General features: G+C 35.3%; 1 protein-coding gene across 4 annotated transcripts in view; it reads left to right on the forward strand.

Moving 5' to 3' along the window:
- Window positions 1-9,106, forward strand: part of LOC138173417 (stAR-related lipid transfer protein 6-like) — a 31,372-nt gene extending 22,266 nt beyond the window's left edge. For all 4 annotated transcript variants that reach the window (XM_069103468.1, XM_069103466.1, XM_069103464.1 and 1 more), the window contains 3 exons: window positions 2,211-2,328; window positions 5,899-5,992; window positions 8,481-9,106. In XM_069103468.1, the coding sequence (XP_068959569.1) occupies window positions 2,211-2,328; window positions 5,899-5,992; window positions 8,481-8,682 (414 nt within the window). In that variant the 3' untranslated portion in view covers window positions 8,683-9,106. The remainder of the gene's footprint in view (window positions 1-2,210; window positions 2,329-5,898; window positions 5,993-8,480) is intronic.
- The last annotated feature ends 5,507 nt before the right edge of the window (window positions 9,107-14,613 follow it).

A 14,613-nucleotide genomic window follows, 5' to 3' on the forward strand; every position in this document is an offset into this window, starting at 1 on the left:
ATTATGTAGTTGATTTCATTATGTGCGTATATACTATTTAAAGAATTCAAACTGATGTATCTCTTCATATTAAAAAATGTTCCATTGTTGTAACATAATAGCTCTTGATCCCTATCATTAAATAACAACTGAATATGTTGCTAACAAGACCAAGGTCAGGGATTCTGTCTCTAAGTGGGTCATTTAGCTTTGTTTCATTCCCTAGCTACTGTCATATCCCTTAACCTTGCCCAGCCATTTTGCACATGTGTGCCTTTCATCACAAGGGGCATGAAGAGTGAATCCAGTGCAAATCCACCCCAGCTTCTTCAAAGCAACTCATAGCGTGTTTCCTCCTGATGGTGGGTCAATGGAATCATGATCGTAAAGGACAGATGGCATTGCCAGATAGCAGTGGGTACTCAAGCACACTTATTATGAGTAGTGAAAAAAGGCAAGTGAAATCTGAAAAAGGAATTAGAAGAGGGAGAGACAGGAAGAAAAACAGAGAAGGAAAAGAGCAGAAAGCAGGACAAATATAAGGAGAAAAATAGCAAGTAGTAAGAAATGAGCCAGAGAAAATAACAATAATCTCTCACGTATGTATTGGGATAGAAGGATAACAGAATCAGGCAAGGTGGTGTATGACCAGAGATGGGAAAGGGGACACTGAACCTTGGAGGAAGATTCTGTGCACCTTTAACTGCTCATTAAGGGAGCTGTAAAAGGAAGTCCTGGTGCCTATGGCGTTAAGAGAAAGCAAGCTAGGCTTACTTCTCTAAAATTGGTTTGCCTCACTCACCTAGGTTTTTGCTTGTATTGTATGTTATGGATGGTAGTATTTTGGTAAAAATTGTGTTTGTGGGAGAATCTTGATGGCAATTCCTATAGGCAAATGCCTGTGGTCTTTTAATCCAGTGATATAGCCATAGGAAACAGGAAAAACAATGGTAAATGTGGGTGGTGTCCAATAGAACTTTTGGAAGCCCAGCAAATTGTTCACAGTATTTGCAAACTGTTTCCAGAACAATTTTTTTTTCACTCTCTTAACCCTCTATACCCCACATTTCTCCTGCCTCAAAAATTTTTCTTTTGGCATGGTTGCCACCATCATGCAAATACTTAGAGCTCTATAAAAGAGAGAAATGATGATAGAGGTCAACCTGCTTATATACCCTGTACATCCCTACCACCACTAACAAAATATTCTAATTTCCCTAGACCCCTTAGGACTTTCCAGTCCTTGGGGATGCCAATACTAAATTTAAGGAAGATCTCCCCTTTCCTCCATTTGAAAAACAGTATAAAATTTTATTTATGATTCTCTTGTTCACAATACTCATAAGCACTTTTAAGGAGTCCTACTATCAATTTAATATCTACATTAATGGACTTTAGTCTTTAAAGTACTGTACTTATGTTTACTTTCTTAAAATTATTTTTAACTATATACTTGGGACATAAAAGGGGAAAGGAGGAAAAGAGGTTGAAACAAGTTGTAACTGTCCTTCAGTTTGGAATAACATATGTTACCTTTTTGCTACTGAATTTTCTACTGTTTACTCCTTTGTAGTTACAAGGTAGGAGGATCTGAAGCAGGATTTTCCTTTCAGTCTATGGAATAAGAAGGATGACTTTGTTGGTCCAACTCTTAGCTTTCCTAAAGAAATAAAAACCTCTTGGTGATTGAATTTGAGTGAATTTTACATGGGGGGGTGTGGGGGGAAGGAAATAGAATGATTCTACTTCTCTCCTAGTGTCTGTTTTTTCTACCAAAACAGGATATGTCAGAGCTGAAGCCAACAGTTGCTTCTGGACCCATTGCAAATCATTCATCTCTCTCCCTGGAGACTTATGTCTCTTAGGAGCATATGACAAAACCTCCTGTTTTTAGATTACCAGATAACAGGGAAACAAGTGGCCCACATGACTGAAACAGAGAATACAGGATCAGGAAAGGAGATTTTTTTATTGGGGGACTAAGGGGGTCCAGTCTCAAGAAGCCTTCCTGTGTGCAGGAAGAGAATAAGGTTCTGTATAGTTATAAACTATAGTTCTCAGAGGGTCCCTTTGACAAGTGCTCTATATGATTTGGTGATTTCCTACATAATTTAGAAGCTATATTTTTCTTTCAAAGAAAAACTAACTTTGGAGAATAAAGTTATTTTGGAAACACAAAAAAATCTAAATTTTACAATAACAGCTACAATTTTAATCTATTTTTGTTACAGGACACATTTATATTGCACACTATTACAAATAGTTTTGCCATGGGCTCAATTGCCCCCAGAGACTTTGTTGACTTAGTACACATCAAGTACTATGAAGGGGATAAAGTGATTGTCAGTTGTAAGTTGAAACGTTTTGATCATATTTTATTATAGACTGTCATTTTTTGGTTTTTATTTTTATTTGGTCCTATCAAGAATAATTATGTTCTCGAACATTTGCTTTTGGCTTTTATTTTCCTAATGGCATCAATAAAAAAACTATTGAAATAGCCTCCCTCTGGTCTCCCTTCCCCCAGTTACTCCCCTCTCCAATGCATCCTTTATACAGCTGTCAAAATCTTCCTAAGGTATGGATATGACTGTATCACTCCCTTGCTCATAAAACTGCAGCAATCCCCCAGGTGTCTCTAGGATGAACCACAAACTCATTGGCCAAGCATTTAAGGACCCTCACTACATGGCTCCAACCTACCTTTCCAGTCTTCGCTTACACACCTCTTTGAACACTTGACATTTTGTCAAACTATACATACTAGCTGCTTTCCAGACTCAGTATTCCAGAAGAGAGAGCCTCCCTCAAGTTTATCTCCCCTTTGGGTTACCATTTTTGGAAAGCTCACTGCAAATATCCTTAGTAACATTTTTTCACAGCTAGCTGTGCTGTTGGAGAAATTTCTTCTACTTATCCCTAGATTCAAATTAGGCCCTGTGGCTAAAGACCCTTAGATTTGGCTTTCATGATCTCCCTTTGAATGACTTTTCCTTGGTTCTGACCCTGACTCAACCCCAGGAAGGGATTTGGCAGCTCCTACATCTCCCCCTCCCATTCACTAAGCTGAACTGTTTTATGCTCATGTCTCCCAACATTACAGCTCAGATCACCTCTATAGGATGGTTATTTTATAAGATCCTGGTTCCACGGTAATTAGGAAGTATTTTAATACAGGGGTGGGGAACCTCTAGCCTCAAGGCCACATGTGGCCCTCTAGGTCCTCAAGTGTGGCTTTTTGACTGAATCCAAACTTCACAGAACAAATCCTTTTTAGATATAAAGGGCCACACTTGAGGACCTAAAGGGCTACATGTGGCCTTGAGGCCACAGGTTCCTCACCATGTTTTATGTATGTGTTATGTATGATATTAAATTTCTTAACACGCCCCCCCAATAATTGTTCAAAGTCCTATCACCATTCAATACTAATACTACCTCATATTTATATGGTACTTTAAGGTTTTCAAAATTCTTTCCTCACAACAACCTTGTGAATTGGGTAGTATATCATCTCCACTTTACAGATAAGGACTCTGAAGCTAAGAGATGAAGTACCTTGTCCGTGCTCTTAAGTGACAGAGGTGAGACCCAGGTCATGTGGCCAGTTTGGCCCATCACATTGTATGGCCACACATTTGTCTTTCTAGTACAAATGATACCAACAGACAAGTAGAGGTTAGTTGCTTTCCATTGTAAGGAGAGAATGGGAATGGAGGGGCCCTAAGCAGGTTAAGGAAGAGGGGCACTATATATAAGACTTAGCCAGAGATTGATTCCTAGTACAACTTGCTACATCTGCTAAAACACCATACAGCCTATGTGCTGAACTTAAACATAGAGGAACCTCACTTGATGCTTGACACTAGATGCATCTTGAAATTTTGAGTGTAAATCACATTTTTGCCATTCATATCCTGTTTTAAATCTGTATTTTAAGTAAGCCTGCAATTAATCCTTTGGAAAAGCCCACTCTTCTGTAATCAGAATGGTTGCCCTTTAGTGTTTTATTTCCTCATTTTTATGTGCTGGTTTGTTTTAAAACACGCCTACTATAGTGGTCTGTTCTTAAATTAACTGCCTGTTATTCTAAAGATATGTAAACAGGCTTTCCTCTCTGATGTTAAGCTTTGGTAACAATTTCTATTAAAATTCAACCTTCAACCTCAAAAAAAATATTTAAGCAAACCCTAACATCTAGAAAATTTATTGTATAATACTTTACATTTGTATAACATTTTATGTTTTGATCTCATTTGATTTTCACAACTACCCTGTGAAGTGGGAGTCAATGGTATTACTTTTCAATGTTACATATGGAAAAACTGGAGCTCAGAAAATAGTAATTTATCCAAATGCTCTCTTTTTAGCTTTTCAGCATGTCTGTTGGAAGAGAGATGTCCCTTTATGTTCCAGCCTATATCCAGAAAGGTGTCAGTGTATTTTTTGCTGTCACTGTGATATGAAGTAGAATGGGGTAGGAGACTGATGCTTAACAGCAGGGGCTCTTTTGTTTTTCACCCTCAGCATCTAGTGCTTAGCAAAGTGTTTAGCACAGAGTAAGGGTATAATAAAGGCTTTTCCATTCCTATTATAATCACTTCAACATCTAGGAGTAGTCAATGAGCCTGGAGCTTAAGATAATACCGAACTTTTTTTTTCCTTCTCTGTTATTTTTATTGAGTAATCATAGGAAAACTTTCCTTTATGGAATATGTCACATAAAACCTCTTCATTCAAGATAAGACAATAAAATCAGAGATTGAGAGCTGGCAGGGACTTTAGAGGAACCTATCCCATCCCATTTACAAATAAGGACAGAGGCCCAGAAATTAAATGACTTGCCCAGGATCACATAGCTAGTATAATTTTGAACAGAAAAAAATAATTTTAGATCCCTTTTGATATTAATGAAAAAGTACATCCTCAATCCTATATAACACCTACGAAGTTACTTTTTTTTTTGGCAAGGCAATCAGGGTTAAGTGACTTGCCCAGGATCACACAGCTAATCTAGACTGTTTTTTTTTTTAATTCTTAACCTGACCAACACCAAATTAGACGAGCATTTTCTGTACACAAAGTAGAATAGGAAAAATTGACTTGTACATAGGGCTGCAGATCTATAGTACAAGTATTTTTTCTTTTTAAATAAATAATTTAACATTTTATTTTCAAAGTTGTTCTGCTTGTCTGTGTCTCCTATTGACCTTTGTTCTATCTTCTGTTGCCGGATTTTTTTTTCAAATGAAGAGACACATTATGACTGAAATTCTGAGTTACTGTTGGGCCATCTAGGACAAAGGACACAGCCTTACTTTGACAATGATAATAGACCCAAAGCAACACAGAATACACACCTGTAATCATTCATTCTGCAAACATTTGCTAAGTGTGCTAATATTAGTCACCAGAAGATTTACAAAGTTTAAGTAAGACCATTCCTGCGGGCCCCCTCCCCGCCCCATGGAGTTTAGTTTATGATGTAAAAATAGTTTTTAGACAGAATTATCAAGAATTCATCACCAACCAAACTCTTTGGTTCTTTCTCATATAACTTCACTTAGTTTGTCTAAGAATCACCTAAAAATACTTTAGATATTAAGTCAGCCAGCTGATCTTTGTTCCTAGGGATACAAAATGAAAAACCACTGGCCCTCAAGAATCTTATGTAAAACAAACTCAAATTCTTAATGACATGTATAATTTTTCATTTTACCCCTAAAGATACGAAACACAGTTATTAGAAATATAAAATTAAAGACAGTTTGAGAGACCAAAGTATATATACCTATGTATATCCCTAAAAGATTAAGTAAAACTTAATGTATTATATACAGAATATATTGCTGTATTATGTATTTGCCATGTTTGTGAATAAGGTTTCATTAAAATGCCTTTCTTTTTTAAACTACTTAGCTGTTAGTGTGGAATATGCACAATGTCCTCCAACTTCCAGTTATATCCGTGGCTATAATAATCCTTGTGGCTACGTATGTTCACCACTTCCAGAGTAAGTAACTGACACGCACATTTTAAAAAAACAAAACCGTTGTTCAGTTTATAAAACACAAAGTACATACACTCCTTGCTAAATAGAAAAATACATTCTAGTAATGCTAGTGAAATTCTGCCAAGTAAATCCTATCTTACCCATTGACTTCTGTTATAAAATTAGAGATACGGGGCGGCCAGGTGGCTGAGCGAGGAAGAGCACCGGCTCCAGTGTCGGGATGACCTGGATCAAATCCGGGCTTAGATACTCAGCACCACACCCAGAAATAACTGGCCGTGTAACCTTGAGCAAGTTACTTAACCCCGATTGCTTAAAATAAATCAATAAATAAATAAATTAATTAATTAAATGAATGAATGAATGAATAAATAAATAAAATAAAATTAGAGATGCATTTTGTTGGGAAAAAAATTGTTCCTAGGTTTAAAGTCATTTTGAGCATAAGTAGACCAGGAAATTACTTTAAAAGTTTTTTTATTCACAAAAATATTAACCTACTAGCCTGTAACTGATATTTTATATTTCTCTATTAGAGATTCATTCCTTTGTACCATTAAATAATTGTTCCACGTTTTAGAAAGAATTCAAATAGCCATGGATAGCTAATGCATTAAATATTAAGAAGAATTAACACCTTACCATTAATGAATTTATCAAATCACTTCCATCTAACAGCTAATGGGGGCAACTCCCTGCAGAAGCAAGCATATAATGGATGAGCTTGATAGGAGAAATGGGAGAGGGCCAAATCCTGGATCAAAGCAATCCTCAGGTAAAGTAGGCCTGAGTAGGGTATGATAGGACCCAGGAAGCAGGAGGACAGAATGAAGAAACTGAGTGCCAAGAAAAGGGCAACATTTTTGCCTCTTTTACAACTTTATCCAAGCTTATACAAACTTGCCTCAATATAATAACATCATAGAAATACGGCTACTCTTAAATTAAAAAGAGTTACAGTACTTGGAAACTCTACTAGTACTAAATTTCAAATTAGTCACAGTAAAAATAAAAGTTATGTATAGCACTAGAAACTTTGGCAATATAAAAAGACTTTCTTAAATTAGATTTGATAGAATGCATTATTAAACTGAGGATGCTAGAAAGTTAATTTCTATCAAGTGAAAGATACCTATATATGAAAAAAAGTCTGCTCAGTTACTCATCAGATATTAATCTTTTGTATTTATTAACCAACTTTATAGTGTTCAGAATCTTAAGTTGTTTTTCTGCAAACAAAAAAGTCTTAAAATACTGTAAAATTTTAAAAAGGAATTCCAATAGATTTGATTGACAATGAAAAATTTATGGTAATAACCTTACAATGTTAGCTTATTTTAAGGAAGGCAAAATGAAGTTGAATTAGAAAACCACACTTTATGCATTTTCTGCTGTAATTTGGTTCTGTTGATTATCTACACCAATTGAAAGCATCACTGGTTTAGATAAGCAATACTGTCAGGTATCCTGGACCTCTGGCTCTGGTATACCCAGAAAGAATAAGAATGAAGGCATTGTCAACAGTTGTTGTACACAGTTTGCAGCATTGGCTTGTGCATGGGGCAAGGCTATTTCATATGATCTTGCTACATTTAGGTTGTGTTGTAGGCAATCTCAGGTTGGGGCTCACCATGGCTATTTATAGTAGCTATTAACTTCTTGACCAATGGATCTGTCTTCCTGATTATATGAACAAACATTTGTGCATTATAAACTGGCCTAGAATCTGCTATGCAAGTTATACACTATCATTTTATGTACCCTAAGCATCCTTTTCCCCTAGGCAAGTCCTCATTGCTACTGCAAAGAGGAAGGAAGCCTCCCTGGCTTAAACAGACAGGATGGAATATAATTTTTATTATTTTTTAATTTATATTATTATTTTACTATAAATTAGAACCTTCCTAGGTCTTAGGTGTTAATAGCAAAAATTCCCATAGGAAGGGAACAGATGCTTTTTAAAAAAGATAGTTCTTTAAATTCTGTGTCCCCCAAACCATTTCCACATAAGAAGTGGGGGCTACAGACTAAACACCTAGCGCCACAGATGGGTCAGTTTCCAAGTTAAATATACACAATCCAAATAATCAATAGTTAATTGTACTTTTAAACAAGGAATGTGAAGATTCTTAGTTAAGAAGCTGAAGCTCTAGAATTCTAAGTAACATTCTTAGCTCTAGCAATTAAGATGCCTTGTCTATTTCTAGCATGCCTAATATAGTCATTCTGGAGCTCCATAAATGTCAGCAAATCCCTTAGAACTACAAACATTAGATACCTTCTCCCCATTTCTTAACTTGTACATATTAAAATATCACCAAACTTTTAAAATGCCTAAATGCTACTACACTTCACAAGTATTATAAAATTACAAGTAATAATTTGAAATTATAGTGGCAATTAGCTTTGACTATATATTTAAGCATGTTTAGAAAAAATAGATTAGGTAAATCCAAGAATTTTATTATTTTTCTTCCCTTGTTTACAGGAACCCTGGCTACTCCAAACTGGTGATGTATGTACAACCAGAACTGAGAGGAAATTTATCCCGGGCTGTGGTTGAGGCAACAATGCCTACCAACTTACTGAATTTCATCCATGATGCAAAAGATGGAATAAAGGCACAAAAAGCTCATTCAGCCCATTCATCCCCAAAAGGCCATTCATCATCACTACTTCATAAGAAATGAGGTGGTTCTACGGCTCCTGAATCATGCACTCTCTTCAGTCCTCTTTTAGCAATGTGGAATGTATATATGACATTATGCTATGTTAGTCAGCATTCTCATGCACATCACCAGGGGTTCTTAAGGAAACTAAGAACCCATTTACATAAGGAACATGAAGTATTACTTTTATCTCATACACAATGATGTTAACTATCATGTTATTAAGAGTATCACTTGTACCTTGCTTTCTTCTGAGAAATGCCACTGAATAAGATTAGAATCAAGCAAATAAGTGCAGCAGTGAGTACTCAGCATAAACTAAAGCTAAAAGAATACCCTTTTCATTTACTTCACAGACTGTTCAAACTTGATAAACTTGTGTAATAAGAGCATAAATAATAAAAATTCCACTTAAACATACCAAATAAAATGTAAAATTTAAAACTGTATGTAAGTCACAAAAATGCAAGGCTATCACACATTGCATACCATTTCTATTTAAGCAATTTTGATTTCATTAGCTTGTATGTTACAAACAGTTCAAAGATGTTTTTATGCACTGGCAATTTAGCTAGTCAGAATTCCCAATCCTTGTAAATCACTTATGATTTGTAAGGAGATAAAATCTCCAAGACCACTATCTATTTCTGTTGAAAAATCTTATATCAATATTCTACCTACCCTTTGAAAAATTGCATACTACTTTTCATACCTTGGCTTTTACAGCTTTTGAGTTTTTCAGAAAAGATGATCAGAATATAGGTGTGGAAAGGCCAAAATGTCAGGAGGGAAACACAGCTCCATTAAGGAAAGTCATTTTCAGCCACTCTGGTGGTCTCTTGACTTTCCATAAGATACAGGTCTTTACAGAGAAGGAAGTATTCCTAAAGAGAAATAGCGCTTTTGAAATCTAAGAAAACAGGCCAGCCATGACTCCAACTCCCTTAGTGCTGGCTGCTCTTCCTGATAACTGTTGGATTCTGTTTTCTCTAGTTAGAATACTAAGAAGATACTAATACTACTAAAATACTTACTAATTACTCCAGTAGTCAAATCTGTAATTTTGAATGCATGTTTTGTTATTGTGCCAACTTTTAATGGCACCTGTTCTAAGAAGCACAGAATCATTTTACAGATCATCCAATTCCTATAATATGGAAGCAGAAATATTTTCATTTTGCCAGTAGTATAAGTGAAGATGGATGGTAAATTGACTTGTCTTCCATGGAATATACATAAAGGTAGAAAGACTAGATTATCTTTTGATTCTTACTCCCCAACTTCCCATGCTCTATTAGATAGTATTTAAAATTTCTAAGGGAAGATTAAAATTTGCCTGAACAGCTTGGGATTTATATTGATAACTATAAGAAAGCTATATATCATAATTTTGAAAAGATGGGTAGTACTGGTATCCAAATAAACACAGGAATGATTTTGTATTTACTATGATCTCCTACAAACAGTTCCAAATTTATTATGGTCTTTATTATTTTGGTTGGTTACACTATGTTTTTATCTGATATTTGGAAAAAGAACTGTATGCCATTCTCCCTTAATACTCTTACAGTTCCCATATCAAAAAAATTTTCTTACATTCTCACTCCCTATTGCCCACGATAGGCTGGCTCTCACTGTGCCATTGATAATTAGAGAACATTAGAATACTAGTCTGCTGCAGAGCAGAAGATTCTGCTAATCATGAAGCCTGTGACTGGAATCTTAAAGACTGCTGATTTGGTTATTCAGTCTGACTCTTTGTAACTCTGTGGACCATACTGCCCATGGGCTTTTCTTGGCACAGATACTGGAGGAGTTTGCCATTTCCCTCTCCAGCGGATTAAAGCAAACAGAGGTTAAATGGTTTGCCTGAGGCCACATTTGAACTCCCATCTTCCTGATTCCAGACTCAGCTCTCTATCCACAGAGGCATATAGCTGCTCCCAATAAATTGGTCCATCTATTTATATTTCAACTTACTTTTCTCACTTTTCCTTCTCTTTCATTAATATGGTCACGAAATGATTTTTGTAACTTTTTTTCAGGGGAGAAGGCAAGGCAACTGGGGTTAACTGACTTGCCCAAGGTCACACAGCTAGTGTGTCAAGGGTCTGAGGCCAGATTTGAACTCAGGTCCTCCTGACTCCAGGGCCTGTACTCACTGTGCCACCTAGCTGCCTCAACATTTTTTTTTAAGAACATTTTTTCAACTTTTTTTTGGAGGGCAATTGGGATTAAATGACTTGCCCAAGGTCAAACGGCTAGTAAGTGTTGAGTGTCTAAGGCCACATTTGAACTCAGGTCCTTCTGACTCCAGGGCTGGTGCCACCTAGCAGCTCCCAACAATTTCTTTAATAAAGAAAAGGAGTATTGTTTATTTTGATTAGGTCAGCTCCAAATGGAAGTTTGTTTGTAGGATTCTAGTCATATGAATTTAAACCCCTTACTTTTCATTGATTAAAAAAAATTAAGGCTTTCAGTTTGATAAACAGTTTGCAAACTAATTAAATGTTTAGTCTTTTAAAAAGAATGTCAATTATCATGTTAATTGGAATATAAAATAACTTTGTAGTTTTCTAGATATTTTTAGCCCATTATATAAAAATTTACAAGTGCTATTCAGATAATCATGAAAATAATGCAGGGATTATCAATCATCAGGATTACATGATATATTCTATCAGTAAAAATTTAATATCTACATTTCTATTAATTCCGACAATTTAATATGTAGCAAAGGTATCATGATCTTGCTAAATTAATGGGATGTGGCTACCTAAAATGAGCTTAATTTATAGATCAAAAGATATGATTCCAATTTTTCATTATTAATAGGCACAGCTAAGGAAGTAAGGTAGTAATGAAAAAAATCAGAGATAATACCATGTGTCTACTATAAGGAGAAACTAGGTAATAAGAAAATGTAGATAAATAAATTGATAGGTATTAAGTAAAATAACATTTTGATATTTACCAAGAAAAATGAGTTCCTGCATTTGGTGCATATTTGTTAAAAAAGAAAAAAAGGCAACCTGATTTTTTTCATTTTTCAGGCAAATGGCATCCATCCACATGGTAAATTTTTCTTCAAATACATATTCTATACCAATAATGATTGAATACCAAGAGAAAAGAAAGCTAATCTAATATGTTATTATATATGTTACTTCAGGATGGGATAGAGAATGATAGTGATGGTGGTAGACTGATATATTTTTATGAAGAATTTTTTTTAGCTTGCTCAGTTTATCTTAATAATTCAGTAATATTACCTATATGTTTCTAATACAAAATGACCCTGATGTTTTGTTATTTTGGAATAGAAAAAATGGAATTTGATTTCTATTACTATTCCCATTATCACGATAAATATGGTAAAATTATTTCAAGATGAAGACCATGAAACACCATTCTTGTTTAAGGATCTGGCTAGCTAATTCTGTTCAATTTTAAACTTCCTCAGCAATTGGAAAGAGATGTTAAGCTCACTGCAAATGCCATAGGACCCAACCTGGTCAGATAAACATGACATGGACTACTGCTCTCCCTAGACTTCTACTTTTTGTTCTATGTAACTGATGCATCTCCTTGGGTCCTCCATGCTCTCCACTAAAATTAAGAGAAGCCTTTCAAAACGAAGGTGTACCCAATGATGTGTTTCCTAAATATGGCTACTGCCATGCTCTAAAACTGAAATTTGATGCCTGTGTATATACAAGAGGGCCATCTGAACCAATGCTTTCCCCTCCATGATCTGTTAAAAAAAAAAAAAAGTTAAAAGAGTTTGCATTCCCATCAATTGGGGAATGGCTGAACAAGTTGTGGTATATTCGTGTTATGGAATACTATTGCGCTATAAGAAACGAGGAGCAGACGGACTTCATATTTACCTGGAGAGGCTTATACGAACTGATGCTGAGTGAGGTAGAACCAGGAGAAATCTGTACATAATTACGGACACAACGTATGTGTGATGATCAACTTTGATAGACTGGCCTCTTCTCAGCAATGCAGTGATATAAGTCAATCCCAAAAGACTCATGATGGAGAGAAATATGTGCATCCAGAGAAAGAACTAAGTTTATATCCAGGTGGAAGCAAAATACCTGATCTTTTTCTTTCTCTTATTTGGTTTTATGCCCTCTTTACCATCTTACATTCCAGCTGGTATAATCTGTCCTTATAACCTGACTAACAGATCCTATACTTGACTATAAGCCGCCATAGGGGGAAGGGGAGTGAGGGAGACAAAATGTGAAACTCAAGGAATTGTGGAATTGAATCCTGTAAACTAAAAGGAAACAAATTAATTAAAAAAAAATAAAGTAATTGTAAACCATGTAAAAAAACAGTTTGCATTATTGAATTCGCTTTATAAGCTAAAATGTAAGATCACTATACCTATACCTCCTGACTTTGCCACTACTTACACCTTAACATCTACAACATTGGTGAATTACAAAACCATTGAGGTCATTGACTTAATGTGGTACTGTGAAAAAAATACTGATCTTAACAGAATACTTGTGTTTGAATCTTAGCTTTGGCACTCACTAGCTGTGGGACTCTAGGTGAGTGACTTTACTTCGCTATACCAGTTTTTAAAATTTGCAAAAAATTTGTAATAACTTTGTTACAGGTTGTAAAAAAGAAAGGACCTTACAAAGTTGTTTTTGTTTTGTTTTTTTGCTATTATTGTCTTTCCTGGACTCAAAGCACTCATGAGATTTAGATCTGGAAGGAACCTTAAAAATCACCTACTCCAAATTTCCCATTTCAGAGATGAGAAAATCATAGCCCAGAGAGGTTGTGATTGGTATGAAATTACTCAGTGACAAGTATGCAGTAGACATATATATATATATTTGGACACAAAATTTAATGCTCTTTCCAAACTACCACGTCGCCTCTTTGACCAGATGTGTCTCTTCAAGAATATTTTGGGAAAAAAAGGGTATTAACCACAGAGAACACAAGCTCCCTGAGGGCAACAATAGCATTATTTTAAACTCTTTGTATCTTAAGGGCTTGGCAGAGAGCCTTTTATATAGAAGGGCTTAAAATTTATTGCACCCAATTGAAACAAGTTCATTTTGAGTAGTATCCTTGAAAAAGGACAGCTGAATAGTGTAACTGGTCAGGAACACGACAAACTTCTCAGTCTGAAAAATCATAATTCTGAGAAAAAGGGTCTAAAAAGGTATAAATGCAAGATATCATAGTTCTTCTAACTTCCTTTTTTTTTTAAAAAAATCATAGTGGAGAGTCATATTCATCACTGAAATTACTTGTTTCTTAAGTCTAGTCATGGTCTATTCATGTCTCGTGCTCTTTCATACCTATTTCAAAGCCATCTTTAAGCTAATTCTACTCACCATGACATATGATTGACTGGTCAAGTAAATCTCATATACTACACTTATCACTTGTGCCACAACTAAGAGCTTAGGTCAATATATTTTAGATAAATGACCTATGTTGTTAAACCCTGAAATCATCCATGGTGATAGATTACTTGAATGTCAGAAAGAAAATTACGTGAGAAGTTATATGCTCTACAAGCCCCTCTGATGAGTTTAACCTTAGAGAACTTTTAGCATTAGGAAAATTAAAAAATGTTTTAAATAAAGGACATCTTAGTAGAGCTCCAAACCATTACATGATGTTGAGAAGCCTTTATCATTCCTGCTATAAATTTCATTTTAGCTGCCGTCAAAATATTTGTGCCACAACTTTCCTTTGGTCTATAAAGGGAAAAGGCCCTCGGTAATCATTGACCCCTTAAATTTTAAGGAGTCCAAACACAGTTATGGGTTCTTAAATGGAAGAAGGATATTAGTCTTTGTTGTACTCACTTGTATACATATTGTCTTATAAACAATCTCAAGTTTTTTCATGTCTATAGATTATTTCCATATAGACTGTAAATTCCTTAAGATGGGCCATGCTTGT

The sequence above is a fragment of the Petaurus breviceps genome, unplaced genomic scaffold (genome assembly GCF_028583685.1).
Source record: "Petaurus breviceps papuanus isolate PSGF00001 unplaced genomic scaffold, PetGlider_PUasm1.0 129, whole genome shotgun sequence".
In the NCBI taxonomy this organism is placed as follows: domain Eukaryota; kingdom Metazoa; phylum Chordata; class Mammalia; order Diprotodontia; family Petauridae; genus Petaurus; species Petaurus breviceps.